This window comes from Pongo pygmaeus, chromosome 13, assembly GCF_028885625.2.
Source record: "Pongo pygmaeus isolate AG05252 chromosome 13, NHGRI_mPonPyg2-v2.0_pri, whole genome shotgun sequence".
NCBI lineage: Eukaryota > Metazoa > Chordata > Mammalia > Primates > Hominidae > Pongo > Pongo pygmaeus.
Genome location: NC_072386.2, coordinates 67430804 through 67455246, shown reverse-complemented (window position 1 = coordinate 67455246; position 24443 = coordinate 67430804). Strand labels below are relative to the sequence as shown.

At 35.7% G+C, this 24443-nt stretch overlaps 1 protein-coding gene across 3 annotated transcripts in view; it reads left to right on the top strand.

Moving 5' to 3' along the window:
* LOC129044246 (guanine nucleotide-binding protein G(q) subunit alpha) overlaps positions 1-24443 on the top strand; it is a 311030-nt gene that overhangs the window by 229261 nt on the left and 57326 nt on the right. For all 3 annotated transcript variants that reach the window (XM_063649615.1, XM_054502021.2, XM_063649616.1), the window contains 2 exons: positions 3745-3873; positions 6797-6926. In XM_063649615.1, the coding sequence (XP_063505685.1) occupies positions 3745-3873; positions 6797-6926 (259 nt within the window). The remainder of the gene's footprint in view (positions 1-3744; positions 3874-6796; positions 6927-24443) is intronic.

Sequence of the window (24443 nt, the reverse complement as noted above, 5' to 3'; positions counted from 1 at the left end):
AGCCTCCCATGTAGCTGGCATTTCAGGTATGCATCACCACACCCGGCCAATTTTTGTATTTTTAGTAGAGATGGGGTTTCGCCATGTTGGCCAGGCTGGTCTCAAACTCCTGGCCTCAAGTGATCTGGGCCTCCCAAAGTGCTAGGATTACAGGTGTGAGCCACTGCCCCCAGCCAAAAATGCGGTTCATGGTCTATAAATTTTACCTGCTTCACAAATTGTCTGTAACACATCTTCAATCCTGGGTAGCTTCCCAGATTTTACTTTAGGAGAAAATAGTTTGTATGTCTTTTGTTTAGTTGGAGGTTTTGTTGGTTTTTTTTGCCTTGTTTTGGGTTTTTGTTTGGTTTGGTTTTTGGTTCTAGATGATGTATGTTGCAACTAGCAGAGTTAGATACAGTTCCTCTTAGTCTTGTCTTTTGTTAAGCTAGATTAATTTAACTCTTTCACCCCAAGCAAAGTGAGCCTTTCTCTCTATCATTCAACTGAGGCAAAGCAAAAAGAATGGCAAGCAAAAACTGCAGCTTCCTTTTAAGTTAACCAGAAATGTATGAAGCATCTTTAATGGCCGTTTCTTTGCTGTGGACTGTGTTGATACCTGGGCAATGAACAGACAGAACAGAGCCTGGCAGGCAGCAGGTGCTCAGTGTTAGTTGTTGTTATGCTGTTGTTGTCATTCTCTGTGATCTATACTGCCATTGAAAAGATGAAGAGGAAAAAGTATTCTTGCAAGTATGAGTGTCTTGGATATTCATTTCAGTACCCTGAACTTAGGAGTGATACCACTGACAATTTTTTTAGGCTAGCCTCTAACCCCTTGTAAGTGGAAAGTTTTCTAGTGGCAGGTATGTGCCTGATTCCATCTTATCCAAGCAATGTGACAGGTAATTTCCCACTTCATGTGCTGGTTCTTTAACCAGATGAGTGCTAACACTCATCTGTGCTTTACTATGGAGTGGCAATGAGTAATCTGTTAGGTTCATCTTCATAAAACAGAAAACCACACTTTCCCTTTACCTCAGGAACACACAGCACCTTCCATTACAAGAATTAACAGCCCTCTGTTCTGACCTCTGTGTGTGGCATTAAGCGAGTAGAGATGGTTTATCAGGCAATATATTTCTGAGCAGCCTTGCCAGTGGAAATTTAAAGTTATTTGATTCCTCTGAAATAAGTTATTGTATACAGTAGTTAAATGGTGAACTTGTAGATTTCAAAATGTACATTCAGGTTTTTCAAATCAAGAAGCTGATAAATTAGAAAACTCCATCCATACAGAGTAGCTATCTGATTTTTTATTTATGATGTGATGAGCTGGTTTATCAGTAGAGTGAAATACAGATCACTTCCCAGAACATGGGCTCATTAACTCTTATCAGAGGACTCCATGATCATGGCAAGATATTTACTAAAATTCTGGGTGTAGTCCATTTTTACGTTTCCTTTCTGTCTTTCACACCAGTATTCTCCCAGCCTCCCTCTATTTGTCTTCCAGCCAGTTTTATAATAATTGGAGATATCAGGCTAGTTCCTGTTACTCAATAGAGAGCTGATTGCCAGCTAGAGAATCATCAATGTATCAGGGATAAGGCCCCTGGAATACTAATTAATTGATTTGCAATAGGAATTTCTGGGCTGATACTTTGTCTTAAAGAATTGATAACACACCTCCAAAGAAGCAGTAATTTTATTTCTTTGTTAAAGTCAGACTTAACTCTTTGTTAAACTCAGATTTAATCCTCCTTTATGATTCCATGAATCTTGTAGATTTAACATTTTTTTTACATTCAGTTTCAAATTTAAGGGTATCATTCATACAGAAATACCACTAGTAAGAATGCTATTTAAATAATGCTAAAACTAAATCTCAGCATAGGAAATCCATCAATCCATCCAACACATATTCATTAAGTACTATTTGTCTGGCATTCTTTTAGGTACTAAGGCAGAAATAAAGATGGTTATGTCAGAGTCCCTACCCTGGGTAGGTCATGTCCACTGAGCATTTGTTATTGCTCAATTATAACATGCTATGCACAAGGCATTCCTTGTTATGTATCTTAGAACTCACCTCTTGTTTGTGGGTATACAGAGTTGAAGATCTAACCCCTTCCATTTCTATTAAGGGTCCCACCTTTTCTTTAATCTCGTTCATAAGTTAGTTACTTTGTGCATATACTTTGTAGTTGTGTGTTTTGAAACCATATCTGTGCCCCATCCTTTCCAGGACAAAGGAGAACACAGTTACTCTTTGAAATCATGAAGATACCACTCAATTCTATCATGTTATGTCATTCTCAACATTTCAGATTATTTTTTACACTTTGAGAAAATGAAACATGAATGGAATAAAAGATTCTTGACATGGCAGAATTACACTGATGAAGAACATATGTGTGACTGCCAGGGATAACACAGGTAGTGATAGAACAGTTCTGTGTCCTGACTGTGGTGTTATTACACAAATCTCTACATGTAAAATCTCATAGAACTAGATACCCCCCCATAATATAGTCAGCCCTCTGTATCTATGGGTTCTGCATTTGTGAACTCAACAACTTATCGATCAAAAATATTCAGAGAAAAATTGTATCTTTACTGAACATGTACAGACTTTTGTTGTCATTATTCCCTACACACTACAGTATAATAGCTATTCACGTAGCATTTACATTGTTAAGTAACCTAGGGATGATTTAAAGTATAGGAAAGGACTATGCATACATTATATACAAATACTGTTCCATTTTATATGGAGAACTTGAGCATCCAGGGATTTTGGTATGTGCAGGAGGTCCTGGATCCAGTCGCTCACAGATACTGAGGGATGACTGTATACATACATACAATATATAGCATATGAGTATATAACAACGGATAAAATTCAGTAAGGTCTGTAGTTTTGTTAATAGTATTTGTATCAGTGTCATTTTCCTGGTTTTGATCATGTACTATGATTATGTAAGATGTTATTGTTTGGGGAAGCTGGGTAAAGGGTACAGGGAAATGTTCTGTAATATTTTTGCAACTTCTTGTGAGTCTAAAGTTATTTCAAAAGAAAAATTTTTTTAAGGGAAGGGAAAAGTATCAAGTATCATATAACCGGATAAATGTAAAGTTAAGGTGTGGTGACTCCAAACATTGGGAATATCTGACCTTAGACACATTGTTACTGCAGTAACTAGAAATGTCATGGCTTCACATTAATCATGAATGACTTAGGCTCTGGACAGAATTTAGGACACTGTATCCTGCTGTCTTCTCTTAGGGGAATAATGAAATTCATTCCAAGAAGACTCTGATGTTCTGCAAAAAAAAAAAAAAAAAAAAGAAAAAGAAAAGAAAAAAAAGGCATTTTGACCTTATGTGCAGCTCTCTGTTATCTTAAACACTATTTATTTTAAACTTCTGCTTTGACAACCAAACCTACTAAACAAGTAGAGAATAGGAAACTAATTTGAATTTTTTTTTCTCCCACCCCTTGCCTCTGGAGAGTATGAGTTCTAATTCATAATAAGAGAAGAAATGAGAACTATGGTGTATATGTAATCCATAGATGGATAACCTTCCAGTAATGGAAGGTTGACTTTATCTTTCTTTTCCACAGACTCCTCTACCACTTTCTGATATTTTTCTTTCTCTTCTTTACTTCTCTGTTAGGACTCATTTTTGTCCTTCCCTTTCCGTAGACAGCTTTGGTGTGATGGTATCACTGACATTCTCATTGTGTCTTCCCTCCTCTAGCTATCTTAATGACTTGGACCGCGTAGCTGACCCTGCCTACCTGCCTACGCAACAAGATGTGCTTAGAGTTCGAGTCCCCACCACAGGGATCATCGAATACCCCTTTGACTTACAAAGTGTCATTTTCAGGTAGTAACTGAGTCCATGAAACCTATTTCCCAGCTTTTATGCCTTGAGTACATTTGGTAAACTCTATAAATACTGGAATCATATGTAGGCTTTAAAACAAGATAGGCTTTATACCAATTATTATCATTAGTTATACAAATAAAATGACATATCCCTGAAGGAGGAAATAACAGAAAGATGTACTAGAGGCCGGGCGCAGTAGCTCATGCCTGTAATCCAAGCACTTTGGGAGGACAAGGTGGGTGGATTACCTGAAGTCAGGAGTTCGAGAACAGCCAGGCCAACATAGTGAAACCCCTTCTCTACTAAAAATACAAAAATTAGCCGGGCATGCTGGCGGGCACCTGTAATCCCAGCTGCTTGGGAGGCTGAGGTGAGAGAATCACTTGAACCCAGGAGGCGAAGGTTGCAATGAGACGAGATTGCGCCGCTGCACGCCAGCCTGGGTTATGAAGCGAGACTCCATCTCCAAAAAAAAAAAAGAGAGAGAAAGATGTGCTTGTACTGGAACATTTGGCATTTCGATTTAAATCACTAAGAAATCAATAAAATCTTAGTTTTGCTTGTGGTTGAGTAAAATCGGTTAGTAAACCATTGGTCTTAACTGTAATTTTTTGGGCAATCACTTTAACTGTAAGGACAATGGATATGTTTTTAGAATTATGTAAGCTATGAATGATCGTATGATGCTGTCAATCACAGAAATTATATAGTGTCAGAAGTTTTCATGCTGGTGTTTTCCCCAGGTCCTCTGGTACCAATGCAAAATTTTTCAGTAGCAAGAAAAATATGTGATATTTTGTATCCATAAGATATGTTCCTTGAAAAATTTTGAAATACATGATTTTGAAAATGGGTTAATTAACCTAGTCTATATTTACCTAGCAAAATAGAATGAAAATTTATTACCTCATCTCTCACTGCTGCTGTTCTGTCTGGATAATACTTCAACAGAAGCATTCTGTTGTTTTGTTTTTAGGATGAGAAAAAATAAACAATACTGATGTACTTTCATTCAATCTCTTATTATGCAATCACTCAGTTGTACTTTTAGTTAGAATACAAACTACATGGTGCTTTGAGAAATGAGAATGTGTCTTGGAGTGTGGAGAGTTGATTTTCTAGGAGTGCCCACTCCATTGAAGATGGATGTGTGCAATATTGGTTACGAGGTAGAAGTTATTATCTCCTGTGTCTCTCTGCCAAGTGATTCTGATTAGCAGGCCCACCCTCATTCCTTGCCATGACACTGTGTTTTCTTCTAATCGGCCTCTGTACCTGAGGTCAAATCTGGCTGCCATACATTGTTCTAATAGATATTGCCACAAAGTAGGTGGCATTTTGAAACTATTTCTGAGCCTCAGTTTTTTAATCTATAAAATGGTTGTATTGCATTAGATGATCCGCAGGGTTCCTTGTAGTTCCAGCATTCTATATTACTTACGTTTTAAGTTTATGGTATTTAGAAATCTTTAATTTGAGACACCCAGATTTCCTTCCTCCATGTTACAAAATATTTTTAGAAAACATAGCATTTCATGGGGATTTTCATCTCCTTATTGCTTCGCAATTAGTGGATTCTGAAACCAGATTACAATTACATGTTGTTTTTTCCACGTTTTGTACACTAGCTTTTGAAGTACATTTTTTGCCACTACAGTAAAAGTAATGACTTAGAAGTATAATTTTCCACCACCATCAGAAGCATCTTTTAGGGCCCAGTGTGACAGAGTTTCATGGAATGAGGATTTCACGTAAATTAGTAGCATATTATTCACGCCTTGGCATTAGGGAAGAGCCAGAATTTTAATACTTTTGAAGATCTAAGAATTCTGGCTTTGATGTCCATAGTACATGGATCTCCCTCAATCCATTGTTTTGCCCCTTAGATCTCTCTCCTGTGCCTTACTAGGCTTACGAGCAGTCACTTAGAAGATCTTAGTTCTTGTTTAGGTTTAATGCCAGGAGGCAGGAAAACACCAGGAGCAACTGCAATTTTAAACAAATGTTTAAAGAGCCCTACTTTCAAATTTTTGTACCTAAACCGCTCATTCTCTGAGACTGTTTTTTTCCTGTGAACATTGTGTACATTTCATTCAAGATTTGACAATTTGGAGAAACTTTGACTCAGTGCCAAGCATTGCTAGATATTTTCAGACATACATTGTTACTCAAATTAATTGATGTCAGTGTTGGTTTCTGAGCAGTAATTCAGCACAGAATTGATGTGTTAAAAACAAATGATTGAAATGGTTCACATGATGGCCTCCGTCTTGTACCTTGTAGTATCTTCATTCACTCACACTTTATTTCAAGAAAGTGACCTGACATGACTGGACCTGTGCCAAATTCTTATCAATATTGGGAAGAAAAAAATGCCCAACATGCCTACCCTGCTGATAAAGTATGAGTGGGGTCGTATCTGCACTTAGTGGAAGCATCATACCACCCATATTGAATTGTATAGCATCTCACATATTTTAAGTGTACTTGTAGTCATATCTAGCATCCATAAGAAATACATGAGGATCTTTTTTCCGATTTTATAGGAAAAGAAACTGAAGTTCAGTATTTGCCAGTAGGGCTTAACACAAAACTCATTCAGTTTTGGACTCTTCAGTGCTTCATTAAGTAAAATACCATTTTGCTTGGCACAGATAAGGATGTTTTTTACAGTGTTACAGTTTTCGTACACACTGGCAACTTTCTTAAAACAATCATGATGTGTTACCCGAATGTCTTAACTTTGAATATTAGGTAATAAGAAATTAGTAATTATTCAATAAGTATTAATTGAATTGACTTGGATGATCATTGTCATTCAAGAGAATATTTTCCCCAAGTTTGTAAGTAGTGCTATATTTATGTTGACTTTTTAGTTTCACTTTATATGTTATTAATATGAGTATTGTTAACCTTGCAGAATGGTCGATGTAGGGGGCCAAAGGTCAGAGAGAAGAAAATGGATACACTGCTTTGAAAATGTCACCTCTATCATGTTTCTAGTAGCGCTTAGTGAATATGATCAAGTTCTCGTGGAGTCAGACAATGAGGTAAGTGTTCTTTAGACAGGCAATGGATTATCATTCTATTATCTGATACAAGTAAATGATAGAAAGTAGGGTGTGGGAAATGGAGTGAACTTACTTCTTTTCTTTCTTGAAATTTGATTTTAGGACTTTTAAAATAACCAAAAATAATCCTGTTACCACATGGTACACTCAAAGTGGTAAGCTCTTCTGTCAGATATATGAGCAGGTCTGTGTGTTCAAGTCTAATTAGAGCCTATTTGATACTTTTTAACACTATGCAGAGGTTCTAAAAATGAAAATAACATGGAAATCCTAGGCTAATCATCAGATTATTTTATAGTCTTCCTCCTACAGGATAGAACTGGGAGTGTTGGAGTGAGTCATCCTGTTTTGTTTTGTTTTCATTTTGTTTAAATCATTGTTTGTGTGACGGGTGTGTCCCAAAGAGTACTCAAAATCTCTCTTGGCAAATGTGAATGACTTCACAGCTGGGCTCTAAATCAGTTCATTATGAACCATGGAATATCTTGGTGATGCGGCCTTTCTGCTCTTATAGAATTCTCTAGGCTGTTGCATAATTTTGTCTCTATTAAGCAATGAGCGGTTGAAGAAGTATCCTTAATATGCCTGTCTGGAGAACGAATTCAGTATTGTTATCTCCTCCCTGTTAGAGGGAAACTTAATAGGTGTAAATGTGGATTTTCGGGACGGTAAAGACCTGACGATGAATCAATTGATTATGGAAGATATTAAGGGATGTAGAAATCTGTGCTTCTGAGCTGTAGTTGTGTGCATGTGTATGTGTGTGTTGGGGAAACGGGAAGACACCATTGATTTCCTGTTAGAGGCAGAGGTTGCAGTGTGGTAGGTTAATAATAAATATTAAATATCCTAATAATAGGGTAGAAAAAAAGAAGGAAGTGAGAGATCCCCGTTTGCTGACTAAAATAGGATCTAGCATATTATGCTTTTTTAATACAGTACATTTTTTAGGTACACAAGAATTCCTGACTTGTTCTTTTAAATATTTTTCTGCCAGTATTAATATCTCCATTAAAATACATATCCAAGCTTCTATAGTATTTCTTTTATGTATGGGATTGGTGAAGTTTGTATGAACCAATGTCTATATAGAACCGAGAGTTACCTGTTCATGTGTTTCAGAATCATTCCTGAGTTGCAAGTATATCGGCTTTGGAGTTAACCAAATAACTTCTGTTTAAGAATGAGGCTTGTTTATCAATCAGTTGCCCCCAATAACTCTAAAGCAAAGTGCCTAAAAGCATGCTACAGTATATGACAGTAAGTTACCAAGATACAAGGCAGTTACTGTCTGAATTTTAGCTATGATATCTTTATCTGTGTATCTTTATGTCTGTGCTTGTTTGTTACATAATCCCTGGATGTAGTATTTTAAACATACTGCATATTTTGGGAGCAGATCTATTCTAACACTTCTGATTTTTTTGAATGTTGTATCAAGACAAAAAATTTTGAGGGCTTCCCTACTATATACTGGGTACCAGAGTATCTAAAAAGACACAAAAATGGGGAAAAAAATCAACTCTGCCCTAGAAGACCTTATAAACAAGATATGCTTTTGATCAGAATAAGCCATATGGGGAAAGGTAAGCCTTTGTTATGTAGGTTGTCGTTTCTCTTCTTTAATTTGCCATCCAGTAAAATAAAATTTGCATTTATCAATTACACAAGAGATGTAAGAAGCAAATGTGAATTTATTTCTGATGTTTACATTATAGCTAGAGGAGGACAAGTGTTTATCAATACACATTTTCCACAAGATAAATGCATTATATATATGAAGAAATATATGTCATGATTTAATACTTATCAATTTACCACTTCAAAATTATCAAAATAGAAAAGAAAGTAGAATCCTTTGGCAAGTCATCAGCTAATTCAGTTCAACCGAACTGCATCTGGTTCTTCAGTTATCTGAACATTACAGATCATTTATTCCATTTTTCCTCAGACATAGCTAATAGTGACTAGACTTTTATATAAAAGTATATTATGTTAATTAGAATAAAATGGCATCGTTTGTATTATCATGTGTCATAATTAAAGTTCCCACAGTAACTTGACATTCAATGTACAGGTACTAAGAACGTCTAAAAATACTGTCCCAGTTCCTTTGATTCCTATGGTGATGTCTTATGCTACTTTTAAATAATTACAAATTAAAATAATAAAGCTACCATTTTTTCATTAGGACTCCCTAATCACTTGTGAATCTTTTGAAAGTCTAGGTAATTCTATAAGATGAAAGTCAACTTGTACGGTGTTCCTTTCTGAGACCTCTAGTCAAGCCTGATGATAGTATGGGATCATGAGAAAAGTGCTGTTCATTAATTCCTTCATCCATATTAGCCACAGCTGTCACTGTCTGTAATTAGGAAGTACTGTCAACAATATTTTTTAATGTTGGGATGTAGTCGCATTACCCCTTTTTTCCCCAGTTGTACTAATGTATGATAATGTCATTGCCTCTCCGCTTCCTTAATCATTAAGAAAATTCAGAACTACAGAATTCTAGTTTCCCCAGATTTTTTGGTTTTGGTGAGACAAAACTGAAATAAACTCCAGAAACATTTTGTTCTTGGTTTAGAAGTCTGATATTCATAACTTTAATCCAAAGCAGACTTTGTTGTGCCTCCCTCCCTTGGTATATATTTGTGAGAAAAACCTAGGAGTGGATTCTGACAGCTTTTCTTTCTATCCCAGGAAACTGTGGAAAATGCATTGCAGACCACAGACAAAAGCAGCTAGGGGAAGCATTTTAGATTATTGCTTTTACTTTTTAATATTTCTAAAACCTTATATATTAATCTTCATAATTTTATGTAGGTCTGCTTTTGTCTGCCTAGATTCTCAGCCTTTCTATTGTTTGGGGAATGAATTTCTTTTTTCCTTCAAAGAAGGAAATACATTATCAAATAGTGGCTAGAATACCCAGGGTGGTAGAGCTGTGTTGATTGTGTATTCCCTTTACTGTCTTATTGATTTGTGTATTCCCTTTGCTGTCTTATTTTCCCTTTGATAACACACCAGCATGGAGTCTACTATTCTGCTGTAATCCTTTCATGGGTACATTATTTCAGTGCTCCTGAAAGCCCAAAGCACACAATAAGACATGCTTATAACATATTTTAGTTTATCAGTGTGTATCTAGACACTGCCTTTTAGTCTTTATTTTTCTGATTTTCTGTTTCATGAATATCTGAGCACTACTACAAAGATGTTTTCTCAGACATTGTCTCAATGACTGTCTTCCAGGCTAAGCTCTTTATAGAATCTCAAAGACAGAGACCTTTTTCTCCTCCATGTCCTTTTTGAATGTGAGCTTTGAATTTATTAATCATCTTGAAATGGTCATGAAGAATTATGTTATCGTTTTATTAAAATGTCAAGATAGTTCTCCCTACCCTAGGCCCTCCTTGTTCAAGGTGGATTCCCTGAGCTTGGTTCCCATAAACATGTATTCATCGTTCAAACCTGATTTTTGAAGTTGCTTAATTGATAAAAGGAAAGCATAGACGTTTATAATACCTTAGCACTCTATACCCAAAACTTGCTGAAGCTGTTACTCATCAGAATCTACCAGCTGACCTCACCGTGGAGGGGACAGATCAGGTTTGCTGGTGTGCGTCATAACGATGAGGTTACAGGAATGGAGAGATGAAGGCCTGTGGCCAAGGTCACTGAAGGCCAGGTCCCCTGCCCTTCCAGACCAACTTTCTTTCCCTTCCCTCACAGTGTCTTCTAGATGTTAGAGACAAATTTAAAGAAAAAGCAAGAGGAGCTATAAGGCAGCAAAGAGGGTGGAAGTAGAATGAAAATCCTGCCCTTTCATGAAGGAGTTGAAATAACTCTCCTCTACCTCTAAGCTCTTCTTACACCTATTGGTAGTAGTAGACCAGCCAGAGATCCTTTACCAGTAATTTAGAGTTCCTGTATTGCTCATTTGATTTTGAACTATCTTTAAACAATTAGTCTAAAATATGCATTTCCTTTGGATCCGTCTCTTCTGGTAGGTTTTTAAATGAAGCCATTTTGAAGTTACTCAGCTGCAATCAAAATTTGAACATTTTCTTTAAAAGTGTGAAACATGTACTTTGTTCTGCTCTAAAAATTGTTGAGTGAGCTTTTGGGAATTTTCTTCAGCTTTGCGGGGAAAACCTGACTAAAAATTGAGGAGAAAAAAGCTCAAACCCCAAAGGAAAGACCTAAAGAACATTTATAAGTAGTTAAAAGTAAAAGCTTAGGTTAAGATATCTGGTCTCTGATCGTTAATTGAATTGAATCAAGCCCGCCTTTATCGAATCTTATTTAATTTAGGCCTTTGGTACACTTGGCTCGGATTCATAACCTGATTCATAAGGCTATTCCTGAAAGACGCCTAGCGTTTTTATATTTAACCTCTTTCCTCTTTCCTCATTACATTGTTCATTTTCAGTCACTTGTCCCTTTTTTAAACTCCTTCTCTCACCTTTCATTCTTTGGCTTTTTTTTCTTTCCTCATTATTGTACTCCTTCTTCATCTCTTTGTTCTCCTTGCTTCCCTTATGCTAGAAGGAAGTTTTCTGATTACCCAATTATAAGTTTGAACCAGAGACCTGGACCTAGTACTGATCAGGGTATAGGGAAGCAGACACACATGAACACTTTTTGTATGCATATAAATTGGAAAGGTTTTAAAGAATTTACATTGAATTTATACAGTATAACCTATGCAATAGCTTTTTTTAAAGATGAATTATGTTATGTGAAAAAGGCCGATTGTGGAATAGTGTATTTAATGTAATGCAATATTTGTAATTACAACTAATTACGAATATAAAATTATTATTTGGATGATTATTCACCCCTCTGCAAAAAAGAAAAGAATTTGGAAGATTTTCTGCCAAGGCTAAGGTGTAAACAGTGATTGTCATTGTCAATGAGATACCATCTCACACCAGTTAGAATGGCAATCATTCAAAAGTCAGGAAACAACAGGTGCTGGAGAGGATGTGGAGAAATAGGAACACTTTTACACTGTTGGTGGGACTGTAAACTAGTTCAACCCTTGTGGAAGTCAGTGTGGCGATTCCTCAGGGATCTAGAACTAGAAATTCCATTCGACCCAGCCATCCCATTACTGGGTATATACCCAAAGGACTATAAATCATGCTGCTATAAAGACACATGCACACATATGTTTATTGTGGCATTATTCACAATAGCAAAGACTTGGAACCAACCCAAATGTCCAACAATGATAGACTGGATTAAGAAAATGTGGCACATATACACCATGGAATACTATGCAGCCATCAAAAATGATGAGTTCATGTCCTTTGTAGGGACATGGATGACATTGGAAATCATCATTCTCAGTAAACTGTCACAAGAACAAAAAACCAAACACCGCATATTCTCACTCATAGGTGGGAATTGAACAATGAGAACACATGGACACAGGAAGGGGAACATCACACTTCGGGGACTGTTGTGGGGTGGGGGGAGGGGGGAGGGATAGCATTGGGAGATATACCTAATGCTAGATGACAAGTTAGTGGGTGCAGCGCACCAGCATGGCACATGTATACATATGTAAATTACCTGCACATTGCGCACATGTACCATAAAACCTAAAGTATAATAATAATAATAATAATAAAATAAATAAATAAAAAAGATGTTATAAAAAAAGAAATAATAATTTAAATGATACTTTTTTTAAGGTAAAATAAAATAAGGCTTCAATTTGAGAATTTTAGCTCTACCATTTACGAACTTTGTCCATTTTTCCTTTGGGTTATCTTTTTCTTACTAATTTATAGGGGTTTCTTATTTTCTTTGGATGTGAGCCTTTTGTACATGTATTACAAATATCTTCTTCCACTTTGTAGCTTGCCATTTATTCTCCTCATGGTATCTTTTGATGAACTGAAGTTATAAGTTTTAATGTAATTAAATTTGTCAAAATTTATTTTTATGGTTATATGTTATTTTGTGTGTAGCCATATATTCCATGCCCAGTGGGATAAAATAAATCACATGAAAAATCTGGATGAAAGGACAGTAAGGATTGGATGGTGAGATTAAGAATTAAAATACGAACCACACAATTGTGTACCTTTCCTAATGGTAGGCCACAGATTTAATCAAGCATCTCTTAGCAACCAATGAAAGGAGATAATCACGGCCTATTGCAAGAGTCACTGTGTCCTTAATATAAAAAACAAATAGCTACTCAAATTAGCTTCTTCAGGTACTGAGCCCCAAGTGACTTCTCCTGCAGCTTGAGAAGGAGATGCCATGGAAGGAAGTAAATCAGATTCATGATAATATCCCTCAAGGGAACCAAGTGTTAGAATTCATAAGAGCTGTTTCTTTAGCTTCCCTCAGTGACGGTGCCATAACATGAAAGCGTGTGATGGGCTTATACCGTGTGGTCTGAATACACAGTTTGATACAAGAATAAAACTTAGCATAGCTCAGAAAATGGGTTTTGTTTACTTCTATTTCTATAAACTGAGTGAGAGAAAAGAGTATATAATTATAGAGAACTTAAAATTTTGACCTACCTGCTTCCAGTTTTCATTTTTCACACAAGTAAAATGATACAGATAAAATTAAAGACCATGAGTAGCCCTCCCTGATTCATTTCTCTCCTTCCCCAGAAGCCACTGGCCTCATGTTGGCATTTGTCATTCCTAGGCATAGTTTTTCACTCTTTTGCTACATGTGTATGTGTCACTGAGCAATACTGGATTCTAAATATTATGCATGATTATACATTTTATTAAAATGGTTTCATTTTGCAATTTGGTCTTTTTTCACTTAGCATTGTTGTTGAGATTTTTTTTCATGTTGCTACACATGACTCTGTTTCATTTATTTAAACTACCATATCACTCTATTACGTGACTATTCCCTGCTGTGTTTCACATGCTCCTTAGCCAGTTGGGTTGTTTGTAATGCACATTACCTTTTCCTAGTCTTGCTTGGTCTCCCTCTCACCCCAACCCCTAGTGGAGTTTTCTTTTTGTTTTTGATATATACACAATTGAAAATGTCTTCTGGAAATACTGTTACGCATATGGAAATTATCTGTCACTACATGGTTTGTCGTTTTCATTGTGTTTATTTTGCAGAAGGGTTTTGGGTTTGTTTTGTTTTGTCTCGTTTTGTTTTTTGAGACAGAGTTTCACTCTTGTTGCCCAGGCTGGAGTGCAGTGGCGTGATCTTGTCTTACTGCAGCCTCCGCCTCCCGGGTTCGAGCGACTCTCCTGTCTCAGCCTCCCAAGTAGCTGGGATTACAGGCATGCGCCACCATGCCCGGCTAATTTTTGTATTTTTAGTAGAGGCGGGGTTTCACCATGTTGGCCAGGCTGGTCTTGAACACCTGACCTCAGGTCATCTACCCGCCTCGGCCTCCCAAAGTGCTGGAATAACAGGCGTGAGCCACCATGCCTGGCCAGCAGAAGGGTTTTAATTTAATGTGATCAACTCACTCATTTCTTTTATTGGTCATAGTTTTGTGTTTTCTTCAAGAATTCTTGAATTCTTCCCTAAGAATATGAAGATATAATCTCTTATTTTCTAGTAAAATTTATAAGGTTTTGCTTTTCATAGGCTTCCTGCATACAAGTAATTGATTTTGTGCATGGTAGGAAGTAAGGATTTAATATTTCCTTGCTATTCTTCTATCAGTTGTGCCAGTACCATTTATTGAATAGTAAGTTCATCCATCTTTTCTCCACTTTTTTTACCTTTTTAATTGTGAAATACACACACATAGAGTACACAAAAATATACAGCAGTGGTTTATCACAAAAGCAAACATCTGTTTAACACCCCTGTCAAGAAATAGAACTTTGCCAAGACCATTGATGCCTGCAAGTGCCCTCTCCTACCAGGTAGCCACTATTCACTCAGGTAATTATTTTCCTTTTGTTAGTTTTTTTCTCCTCCCCCTTCTTTTCAGTTTTAACACTTAAATATGCTTCTCTAAATACCATAGTTTAGTTTTAACTTGTGTTTAACTTTTATACAAAGAGAATCAAGCAGTGTATTTTTTTAACCTTGCATAGACAGTGTGTTATTTTAAACTTTTATATAAAGGATAGCAAAGAGTGTATTTTCTTTTGTGTCTGGATTCTTTTGCTCAATATTATGTCTGTAAGGTATATGCATTCTATGTAATTCAGTCATTTATACTGTCATGTAGTATTCTGTTGCATGAAAATTCCACAATTTATTTACCCATTTTACTATTTATGGACTTTCTGGATGTGTTTCCAATTTGGGGCTATTACAAATAATGCTGACGTGAATACTCAGTTATGTGTCTCTTGTTGCACACAGGTGTACATTTCTGGTGTATATGTACCTAGTAGTAGTATTACAAGCACATAGAGTAAGCATACCTTCAGATTTAATAGATAAAACCAAAGTATTTTCCACAATAAATGAACAAATTTACCCTCTCAGCAATGTCTGAAAGTTCCTCTCATTTCACATCTTTGTCAATCCTTGGCATTATCCGTCTGTTCCATTTTAGCCTTCTGGTGACTAGGTAGCTGAGCTGTGCCTGTTTACTCAGGCATATCTTCCTGGTGAATAGCTATAGTGCAATGCAAAGATGCTTCACTAGAGTACCATCCCTTCAGCCTCTCAACTGCTGCTTCCAGAATCAGCATATATCTCCATGGGAAAATTGACCCTGAATACTGGGCTTACTTCTCTAGACCTGTTCTTTCCCAAACCTTGGCCTGGTAATTCTTTACTACCTTTTAGTTCTCTGAGGCCTTTAAGCAGATGTATTTTTTAATTTGTTAACTCTTCTTTTTTTTTTTTTTTTTTGAGACAGAGTCTCACTCTGTCACCATCTCAGCTCGCTGCAAGCTCTGCCTCCCTGGTTCACGCCATTCTCCTGCCTCAGCTTGCCGAGTAGCTGGGACTACAGGCACCCACCACCACGCCCAGCTAATTTTTTTGTATTTTTAATAGAGACTGGGTTTCACTGTGTTAGCCAGGATAGTCTCGATCTCCTGACCTCGCGATCTACCTGCCTCAGCCTCCCAAAGTGCTGGGATTACAGGCATGAGCCACCGCACCTGGCTTGTTAACTCTTCTAATTGTGCTCCTTCCCATTGATATTAATGACACATGTGACGTGTATCAGGTTTTATTATATGCGCGAGTCTTTCTCTGGGCTATTTGGTTGATCTGCTTCTGCTATACCAGTATAAAAGTTACCAAATCACTAGTTACAATAATCTTAATATCTAGTAGATGAAATCTGTCCATCTTGTTCTTTGGAGTTTTCTTGGTTATTGTCTGTCCTTTACTCTTCTATTTGAATTTTAAGATCAGCCCATCAAATAAGTACTTCACAAGCACTTCAAATTGTGATTTCACATTTTGGGGTACAAAATTCTGTATTATGTCTTTTATAACAAACTAATTGAATTATTTAAATTTCAATTTATTGTCTGCATGATCAGTTAACTGACAGGAACTGTCAGATACTGACAGTATTTTTATTGTTTTTAATAATGTTTTTATTGGCATATACACGTATAGAAAAGTATACACATTATGAGTATTCAGCTTGATGAATTGTCACAAAGTGAACACATCCATGAAGTCACCATCCACCACAATAAATAGATATTATCAGCAGCTCCCTGTGATGGTTCACAGGGAATACATATGTTCAACTGTGGTAGATACTGCCTGTATTAGCTTCCTAGGACTCTTGAAACAAAGCACCAGAAACTCTGTGGGTTACAACAGAAACTTATTCTCCCCGGTTCTGGAGGTTAGAAGGCTGAAATCAAGGTGTTGGCAGGGCTAGAATTCCTCCGAAGGTTCTAGGGGAGAATCTCTTCTTTTTCTCTTCCAGCTTCTGGTGACTGTTGGCATTCCTTGTGGCTGCACAACTCTTTATCTCTGACTCTGTCTTCACATGGCCTTCTCCTCTGTATCCACCTTCTCCTCTTCTGTGTCTTCTAAGGACTTGTCCTACAAGTGTGGGTGGGATTTAAGGCCCACCCACATAATCTAAGATGATTTCATCTCAAGATCCTTACAGCAAAGACCCTCTTGATAAATAAGATTGCATTCACAAGTTCTGGGGTTAGGGCATAGGCATACCTTTCTCAGAGTCACTATTCAGCCCAATGACACTGCCAAACAGTTTAAACATTGGAAGAGTTGGCACTCCCACCAACAGTGTGTTTGTGTTCTATTTGATCCATACCTTAGACAGCGTAGATCAGCTTTTAAATTTCAGACATTCATTTGGGTGTATAATAGCATATCATTGTGGTGTGAATTTGTTTTTCCCTAATTAAAATCAGACTGAGTACTTTGCCATGGGAAATATTTTTGAAGTGCTTATTTAATTCTATGTCAGTTTTCTGTTGATCTGCCCTTTTTATTATTAATATAGAGGAATTCTTTATAAATCAGTGGCACGTCCATTGTTAAGTTCACTGTTTTCAAATAACTTCTGCTCCTTCATGACTTGCCTTTTCACTACATTGAATTTATCAGTCTTTTAAAATTTGTCTTTTATCATGTCCTCCTTAAGGAATCTTTCCCCCCAATTGTAGTGTATAACATTTATATTTTGTAAGTGGATATTTTAGCATGCAGATTTTTTGTTTTTCAATTATATTATCTGCATAGTTTCACGTTTTATAAAATTTGTCAATTCTGAATACACTGAAAAAATAATACCAACATTTTAACATCATAAACATTTGTACCTAACCACGGACATAAAATTTTTTGTCAATACTGAGATCACTTGGGTAGGAATAACCCATTTATGTAATTTGGGAATTCTGGGGAAAATTGAAATATATTAAACTTTTATTTTAAGGTACACATTTATCTTAAATAGAATAAAATAAAAATATATGTAAAATATAAATTGTATACACTGTGTGATATATTATCAAATTACCTTACCAATGTTGTGTCATAAAAGTATTTTGTATAGCTTGGTTGGCTCGTAAAAGTATACCAAAATGGATCTCTGGCAGGGGAAAAAAGGAAGAACCATCCACTCACTTTTTTGTAGGAAAAAAAACAAAAATTTCAGAGGAAAAACAAAATGTGCATTTGTTTTCCCCTCAATGACTTATTTTTAAATCTCCACTGTGATTATAAACTTACGTATTTCTTCTTTTAACTCCATACTTCTACTCTATTTTTGAGGCTTCATTATTATGTGTCTTATTAGTGTGAAATTTTTATATATTTCTGATAATTTATTCCTTTTGTCATCAAGAATTTTTTTTAAGAGACAGGGTCTTGCTATGTTGCCCATGTTGTCCTTAAACTCCTAGGCTCCAGCGATCCTCTCTCTTCAACCTCCAGGCAGCTGGGAGCTGGGACTACAGCCATAAGCCACCATATCTGGCTCAAAAATAATTCTTTTTTAAAGTCAGAATTGCTCTGTGCAAAAATAATGCAGTTATACAGGAAGCAAACTAGAAGTGCTAGTATCCTGCCTCTCAGCCCTAGGTTAGAAGACAGAACAAGATCCGTGTTTTCCTAAGTAGTAATAACTGAGCAGTGGGAAGGTAGGCGGTGGCAGCAGCAAGGTCAGAGCAGCAGTGGGAGCCCGCACAGGCAGGCGGTGACTTGAAGAGGTTGGGACCAACATGAGAAGGAAAGACGATATGAAAGAAGCAGAGTCTGTAGAGACAGAAGAGCCAGCTATAAAGGAAGTAGAAAATATTAAATTGAGTTTTAAAAAATAACAGCTTAACCTAAAGTATAATAATGATAATAATAATAATAATAAAAGAAAAAAAAAAATAACAGCTTATTGAGATATATTCATATACCAAAAAAGTACCATTTTAAAATGAACAATTCAGTGACTTTACTGTGTTCACGGAAACGTACAGTCATTACCACTATTTAATTTTTTATACACACACATACTTTATGTTGTAGAGGAATTTTAGGTTCACAGCAAAATTGAACAGAAAGTACAGAGATTTTCCCCTATATCTTCTACCCCACATGCAGGAATAGCCTTCCCCACTATCAGCATCTGGAACCAGAGTGACACATTTGTTACAATCAATGAAACTACATATATACATCATTATCACCCAGTTTACATTTGGATTTACCCTTTAGTTGTATGATTGATGGGTTTTGACAAATGTAAAATGTTATATATTCACCATTATAGTGTTGTACAAAATGGTTTCACTGCCCTAAAAATGCTCTGTGCTCTGCGTATTTATTTCTCCCTTCCCCCTTCCGTTTGGCAACCACTAATCTTTCTGCTGTCTTCATAGTTTTCCCTTCTCTAGAATGCCAGCAGTTAGAATCATACAGTTTGTAGCCTTTTCAGATTGGTTTCTTCCATCTGGCTTCTCCTGATATGTATTTAAAGTTCCTCCATGTCTTTTCATGGCCTCATCATTACTTTTTGGTACTGAGTAATAGTTCATTGTCTAGATGTAATACAATTTATCCATTCACCTGCTGAAGGACATCTTGGTTGCTTCCAAGTTTTGGCAGTTTTATGAATGAAGCTATAAACATTTATGTGCATGTTTTTGTGTGGGCATGTTTTCAGCTCCTTTGGTTAAATACCAAGGAACATGATTGCTGGATTATATGGTAAGAGTATGTTTAGTTTTTTTAAGGGAAACTGCCAAACTGTCTTCCAAAATGGCTGTACCAGTTTTCATTCCCACCAGTGATGAATGAGAGTTCTATTGCTCTACATGCCCACCAGCATCTGATGTGGTCAGTGTTTGGGATTTTGGCCATTCTAATAGGTGTGTAGTAGTACTTCATTGTGGTTTTTATTTGCATTTCCCTCATAATGACATATGATACAGAACGTCTTTTTATATTTATTTGCCTTCTATGTATCTATTTTAGTGAGGTGAACAGATGTACAAGTCTTTGGCACATTAGAAAAGTTTGGAGCATTTTTAATTGAGTTGTTCATTTTTTAATTGTTACATTTTAAAAGTTCTTTGTATGTTTTGAATAATAATCTGGCTATAATCACTTAATATTTCCAGGAGATTTTAAGTTAGTTTTTTTCAGATAAGAACAGAGACAGTTTTCTTCCTTCTCAATCTGTGTACCTTTTATTTCCTTTTCTTATTTTATTACACTTGCTAGGACTTCCAGTTCAGTGCTGAAAAGGAGTGTTGAGAGGACACATCCTCACTTTGTTCCTAATCTTAGAGAGAAAGCTTCTAGTTTCTCACCATCAAATATGATATTAGCTGTAGATTTTTTAATGGATGTTCTTTATGAATTGAGGAAGTTCCCTTCTATTCCTAATTTCATGCAAGTTTTTATCATGAATGGATGTTGGATTTTGTCAAACATTTCTTCTGCATCTGTTGATATGACCCTATGATTTTTTTCTTAGCCTATTGACCTGTGGATTTCATAGATTTCCAAATGTTGTACCTAGGTATCCCATTGCATACCTAGGATAAATCCCACTTGGCTATGGTGTATAATTATTTTTGTACATTGTTAGATGTGATTTGCTAATATTTTGTTGGGAATTTTATATCTGTGTTTATCAGAGATACTGGTCTGTAGCTTTCTCGGAATGACTTTGTCTGGTTTTGGTATTAAGTTAATGCTGGCCTCATAGAATGAGTTAGGAGGTATTCCCTCCCTCTGCTTCTATCTTCTTAAAGGAATTGTAGATAATTGCTAAGATTTCTTTCTTAAATCTTTGATAGAAGTGACAGTAACCCCGATATCTATAGCCAACTGATTTTTGACAAAGTTCCAAGAACATACATTGGGGAAAGGAGAGTCTTTTCAATAAATGGTGTTGTGAAAGCTAGATATCCACATGCAAAAGAATGAAACTAGATCCCCACATCCCACCCTTTACGAAAATCAACGCAAAGTGGATCAAAGACCTAAATATAAGACACAAAACTACTAGAGGAAAACATAGGGGAAACATCAGGACATAGGTCTGGGAAAAGATTTTTTGAATAAGATTTCAAAAGCACAGGCAACAAAAGCAAAAATAAATGAGATTATATCAAACTAAAGAGTTTCTGTGCAGCAATGGAAACAATAGAGTAGAAAGAACCTACTGGATAGGAGAAAATATCTGTATTCATCCAACAGGGGGTTAATATATATCTAGAATATACAAGGAATTCAAACATCTCAACAGCAAAAAAAAAAAAAAAAAAAAAATCCAATTAATACATGAGCAAATGATCTGAAGAGACATTTCTCAAAGGAAGACACACAGTCAACAAATACATGAAAAAATACTCAACATTACTAATCATCAGGCAAATGCAAATTAAAATCACAATAAAGTATCATCTCACCCCAGTTAGGAAGGCCATTATCAAAAAGACAAAAAATAGCAAATGCCGGTGAGGATGCGGAAAAAAAGGAACTTTTGTACACTATTGGTGAGAACGTAAACTAATATAGCTGCTGTGGAGAACAGTACAAAGGTTCCTCAAAAAACTACAAATAGAACCACCATATAGTCCAGTAATCTCACTATGGGGCCTTTATCCAAAGCAAAGAGAAGTTATTATATCAGAGAGATCTGCACCCCCATGTTGACTGCAGCACTGTTCACAGTAGCCAATGTATCAACCTAGGTGCCTATCAACAGATGAATAGATAAAGAAAATGTAGTGTGTATATACACAGTGGAGTACCGTCCAGCCATAAAAAAAAAAAATGAAATCCTATCATTTGCAGCAACATGGATAGAATTGGAGGATATTACATTAAGTGGAATAAGCCAGAAACAGAAAGTTAAACACTGCATATGCTTATATGTGAAAAAAAATTGTAGATCTCATAGAAGTAAAAAGTGGAACAGAGGGTGCTAAAGGCTGAGAAGGGTATGGGGAGGGAGAGATTTGTTAAATGATACGAAATTACAGGTAAATAGGTGGAATAAGTTCTAATGTCCTGTAGCATTATTTTATTGTAGTTCACAATAAAATGTTATATATTTTGAAATACCTAGAAGGGGGATATTGAATGTTCCCAACACAAAGAAATGATATACATTTGAGATGATGGATATACTGATTACTCTCATGTGATCACTATGCGTTATACATATTGCTATATTACTATGTACCCATAAATATGTATGATTATTATGTGCCAATTTTAAAACATTGTTTTATAGGAAAAAAGAGATCACCAGTGATTCCATCTGGGCCTGCTGTTTACTGTTTGGGAAGGTTAATTGTTGTTCCATTTCAGTTACTGAATATAGGCCTATTCAGATTGTCTGTTTTATTTTATAGGAGTTTTGGCAAATTGTGTTTCAAAGAATTGGTCTATTTTATCTAGGTTGTCAAATTTTGGGCGTAGAGTTTTTCTCGTGTTCCTTGATTGTCCTTTTAATGTCCATGTGATCTATAGTGATCACTCTTTGATTTCTGATACTAGTAATTTGTTTCTTCTCTTTTTTTTTTTTTTCGTTTCTTAGTTAACCTGGCTAGAGGCATATTTGTTTTATTGATCTTTTCAAAGAATCAGCTTTGCTTTCGTTAATTTTCTTCTGTTGATTTCCTGTTTTCAATTTCATAGATTTCTGCTCTAAATTTTATTACTTATTTTCTTCTGCATACTTCAGATTTACTTTGCTCTTCTATTTCTAGTTTCCTGAGGTGGAAATTTAGATATCAATTTTAGATCTTTCTTCTTTTCTAATATTTGCATTTAATACTATAAATTTCTCTCTAAGCATGGATTTTGTTGTATTCCACAAATTTTGATAAGTTGTGTTTTAATTTTTCATTTAGTTCAAAACACTTCTTAACTTCTTTGACTACCCATGTGTTATGAAGACATGTATTGTTTAATTTCCATGTATTAGGGGATTTCCCAGTTATCTTTTGGTTATTTGTTTCTAGTTTCATTTCATTGTGGTATGAAAACAGACGTTGTATGATTTCCATTCTTTTAAATTTGTTAAGGTGTCTTTTATGGCCCATAATGTGGTCTATCTTGGTGACTGTTACGTGTGAACTTGAGAAGAATGTGCATTCTGCTGTTGTTGGATAAAGTAATCAACAGCTGGCCATTATATCTAATTGATTGATGGCATTGTTGAATTCAGCTATGTTCTTGATTTTCTGCCTGCTGGATCTGTTCATTTCTGATAGATGGATGTTGAAGTTTCTAACTGTAATAGCGGATTTATCTGTTTTCCTTCTATCAGTTTTTGCCTCATTTATTGTTATGCTCTTTTGTTAGGGACATACGCATTAAGGATTGTTAGAGTTTTTTGGAGAATTGACACCATTATCATTATGTAAGGCCTAATAACTTTCCTTACTTTGAAGCCTGCTCTGTCTGAAATTAATACAGCTACTTGGGTATAGCTACTTGTCTTTTCATTAGTGTTAGCATCATATATATTCATTCATTTGTTTTTTATTCTATTTATATCTTTATGTTAAAGTAGGTTTATTATAGACAATGTATGTGGTTGTGTTTTTTTATCCATTCTGGCCATCTCTGTCTTTTAATTGGTGTATGTAGACCATGGACATTTAAAGTGTTTAGTGATATATTGCAATAATATCTACCATGATCATTATTGTTTTCTAGTTTGCCCTTGTTCTTTATTCCTATTTTTGTCTTCCACTCTCTTTCTACCTCTTGTGGTTTTAACTGACCATTTTATATTTCATTTTCTCTCCTTTCTTAGCATATTCGTTATACTTCTTTTACTTATTTTAGTTGTTGCCCTTGAGTTTGCAATGTACGTTCACAGCTAACCCCGGTCCACACTCAAAGAATACTATACTGCTTCATGGGTAGCAGAAGTACCTTGTAATAACAAAATACTTTTAATTCCTTCTTTCCATCCCTTGTATCATTGCTGTCATTCATTTCCCTTATACAGAGGAATACGTGTGTGTGTGTGTGTGTGTGTGTGTGTGTAAACATGTATAAAACTATGTATATATAAAAACATACATAATTGAACACTTGCTATTAGAGCTGTTATCTGTTAGATCAAATAAGTAAGAAAAATAAAAGTTTTTATTTACCTTCAGTTATTGATGGATACTTGAGTTGATTATACTTTTTGGCTATTACAAATAATGTTGCTGTGAACATTCATGTACAGTTTTTTCTGTGAACATACAATTCAAATTATTCAAATGATTTTCTCTTCTCTTGGGTGTATTCCTAGGAGTAGAATTCCTGGATCATTTGGTAATTCTATGATTAACATTTTCAGGACGTACCAAACTGTTCTTAATGTGGCTATACCATTTTACAATCCTACCAGCAATGTGTTAGCGTTCCAGTTTCTCCTTATGCTAGCCAACACTTGTTATTGTTTTTCTTTTTTATTTTAGCCATCCTAGTGGTTATAAGATGGTATCTCATTGCAATTTTTATTTCCCTAAAGACTAATGGGGTTTTCAGGTGTTTATTAGGCATTTGTATCTCTTCTTTGGAGAAATGTCTATTTAGATCCTCTGCCTATTT